At 27.0% G+C, this 3,267-nt stretch overlaps 2 protein-coding genes across 2 annotated transcripts in view; both read left to right on the top strand.

Annotated features, from left to right (window-relative positions):
• LOC106680850 (vacuolar protein-sorting-associated protein 36) overlaps positions 1–3,267 on the top strand; it is a 133,144-nt gene that overhangs the window by 62,305 nt on the left and 67,572 nt on the right. The gene's annotated exons all lie outside the window — the stretch shown is intronic.
• Positions 2,874–3,267, top strand: part of LOC106680854 (uncharacterized) — an 11,335-nt gene continuing 10,941 nt past the window's right edge. Inside the window, exon 1 of the mRNA XM_014420839.3 lies at positions 2,874–2,905. Coding sequence (XP_014276325.1) covers positions 2,900–2,905 — 6 coding nt within the window. The 5' untranslated portion in view covers positions 2,874–2,899. The remainder of the gene's footprint in view (positions 2,906–3,267) is intronic.

The raw sequence follows: 3,267 nt of genomic DNA, 5'->3' as shown, positions 1-3,267 counted from the left end.
AAAATAAAAATAATAAAAATAAAATAATAAATAATCAAATTAAAATTTAACAAATATTAGCTAAATTAAATAAAATATAAATGGCGTTGATGACCATGAAGTTTGTCACCACTAAAAAAACAAACAAACTTCAATTCTTCATAAAATTGGGTGACAGAGACATCCTTGGGGACTCCAAAACTGAATCGTATAAAGTATTAATAAAGTAATTAATTACCCATTTTAATTTTGTATAACTTAATTTTATAAATAAAAATATATAACAGTTACTTGAAATTTATACTTTACTACTAAATTTACATTCTTAACTTTTCATTCAATGCTTAGTAGTAATAAAATCAACATTGAAAATACTATGAATGATTTTATGTACTTAGCTTGTAAACTGGAAGGCTTCCATATATAGGCTAAGTGAAATAAAAAAAAAATATTAAATAACTATGGTTGCAAGATAAATACATTAGACTGAAGAAACGGACTAGTACAGGAGCCTAAGGGGAGAAAGAATGCAGTTATTTGACCCGAATTTTGTATTACTTTAATGAAAACTAAGTATAATTACAGGCCATAATTCTAGGTAGGTATAGTTAGGGGAAGGAATAGTAAACTTTAATAACAAAAAAACTGTTTCAAAACTTTAAAAAGAAATTAATTTTCCATTCGGAGGAACACAAGGAACACTTGTGTGTTTACAACTAACAACACTACATAACGTAAAATAAGTAAATTTGCTAAAATATGAGCTCAAATAGAACAATTTTCGTTCAATAGTTTCAGATATATTGATTTTTAAAAAGGAACATTTAAAAAATGCACTGACAAATAAGGTAGAAAATTTATTTTTAGAAATGTACATCTCAAAAACCATTCAACATACAAATATCTATTAGCACTCAAATTAAAGCTAGAGTAATGTACTATTAAGTAGTTTTGGACATTTATCTTCGTATGAGTAGTAGTTTTAATGATATTTGCTATAATAAATCAATTTATTGCTGATCGGACAAAGTTTCATGAGTAAAATTTAAATTCATATGCGAATATCATAAAAACTACCTCTAAGATGGTACTACTTTATAGTAAGTTTAATGATCATTATTTTGAGTGCTGATAGACATATCTAAGTCTATTGGTCCCTGAGATATATTTTTCAATAATTAAAAAGTTTATCTAAACAACTGGAAATTAACATTTTGTGAATTTACATTTTTTAAATAAAAAAAAAAAACACATAAAAACTACTTCAAGCCACTTTCATTCCATTACCCCAATTCTATATATTCCAAACTCAGCGTATTTAAATAGTGTAAAAACCTAGCAGAGGTATTTCCTAACTACTGCTGTTTAACCTCTTTGGATTAGAGATAACAGTGTCATGGTGATTTTAGCTAGTTTGGTGCATTTGTTTTATAACATTTATTGACAATAACAAGCGCAAAATTAACTATTCATAAATTTCTATGAATTTCTATTTCTATTGATAATTTATCTGTTTTCACTCTCTACCAAACGCAATAGTTAATACCCAAATTAATTATCCCAAGGACCCAGCTTATTCTGGGCATATTGTAAGGATGTCCCGAGGACAACCAGGCTGTGATCAAAACAACTACGAAGATAAAGATTATAAACTACTTTATAGTACATTGAATTAGCTTTAATTTGAGTGCTAATAGACATCTGTACGTCGTTGGGTCTGTATATAGATTTTATGATATTCGCATAGGAACATAAATTTTCCACACGCATTTTTGTCTCAAAAACTATAAATCAATTTATTTTAGCAAATATCATAAATAGGTTTTTATAAAAGTTTTAACAATAGTGTCTGGTGATAAATGATTTTGATTTTGTTTTAAGTGAATATTGACTAATTAGAAATTGATGTTTTTGACCTGGGCAAAATAGCCTGCAAAAATAACTCCATGAGTTTTTTAAATTATATAATTTTAAAGTTGTATTAAGTAGATTGTCCCTGAAGATGGCCGGATTGGCCGAAACGTCGGACTTATAAGAGAAATAAATGATTTTGAGACTATTATGGATAGAATTTAAATTATTTATTTTAAAAAAATTTACCAGTCTCCAGAAAATATTAAGATTATAAATAAATCATAAATAATATTACTCCTAAGAAGATACACGTTATAAACTACTTTATAGTACATTGAACTAGCTTTAATTTGAGTGCTAATTGACATTTTTACGTCGAATGGTTTTTGAAATATGAATTTCTCAAAATAAATTCACTAACTACTAATTTTTCAGTGCATTTTTTGCATGAAATGTTTCTTTTTAAAAAGTTATATCTCAGAAACTATGAGCGTAAATAGATGTATTAGGGCTCATATTTTAGAATATTTACTCTACTTTAAATGATGCTCTCTTAGGTTTTCTAGTGTTTTAAAGATATAGAACTGCGAATAAAAAAATATTTTTTTAAACGTTTTAAAACATACAACATTTTTTATTCTCTCCCCCACTTATACTTGGCAGACTCATAAATTTTTACTAGTAATTATACATAGTTTCCATTAATGTAATAAAAAATTGGGATGAAATGACTGCCTTTACTACAGGGTTATGCTGTTCTTAAGCTGGAATTTTGTTAGGAATTTAAATTTGAAGATATATACGTTAGGGTAGATAATATGAATTATTCGATGATATAGTATATAATATGATATTGTTAATATTGTACATAATGGGTTAGCGATGTTATAATAACATCTATCGATGCCAGTACGTTCGATTCCAATTCCAAACATAAGCTGAAGTTAAACTTGAAGCCAATGCTATTCGCTGATTGATATTCAAACACTACAAACCGCCAAGGGTGTTGTAGTTGTATATATTGTTCTCTCCCTATCGTAGTCGCCATCAGTTCATCTACTGCATCATGAAGGTAAGTCATCTCAACAAGAACTAGATAAACATAATTCAGCTCTTTATATTAATTCATTGATAAAATTTAAGAAACAAATAGTAGAATTCACAGTAATGTATTAACGATTTTTGATGTAACGATTATACTTGTACTATATTCTTCTATAGAAACTGAAACCAACTTTAGATCTCATATAGATACATGTTATTTAAACATTGTTGTTTTTTTGACATCACTAATAATTCAAACCTTTAGTCATATTTTTTTTTTAATTATTTATTTATTGTAATTTACAACTGTACAAAATAATACAATAGGTAAATATGTAGTATGTTTCATATACACTTGAAAATCTTGGGAAGGAACCACCCATTGGTGGT

This window comes from Halyomorpha halys, unplaced genomic scaffold, assembly GCF_000696795.3.
Source record: "Halyomorpha halys isolate HHAL.00 unplaced genomic scaffold, Hhal_1.1 Scaffold294.1, whole genome shotgun sequence".
NCBI lineage: Eukaryota > Metazoa > Arthropoda > Insecta > Hemiptera > Pentatomidae > Halyomorpha > Halyomorpha halys.
The sequence above is the reverse complement of the archived record's forward strand: the minus strand, read 5'-3'. Positions and strand labels throughout refer to the sequence as shown.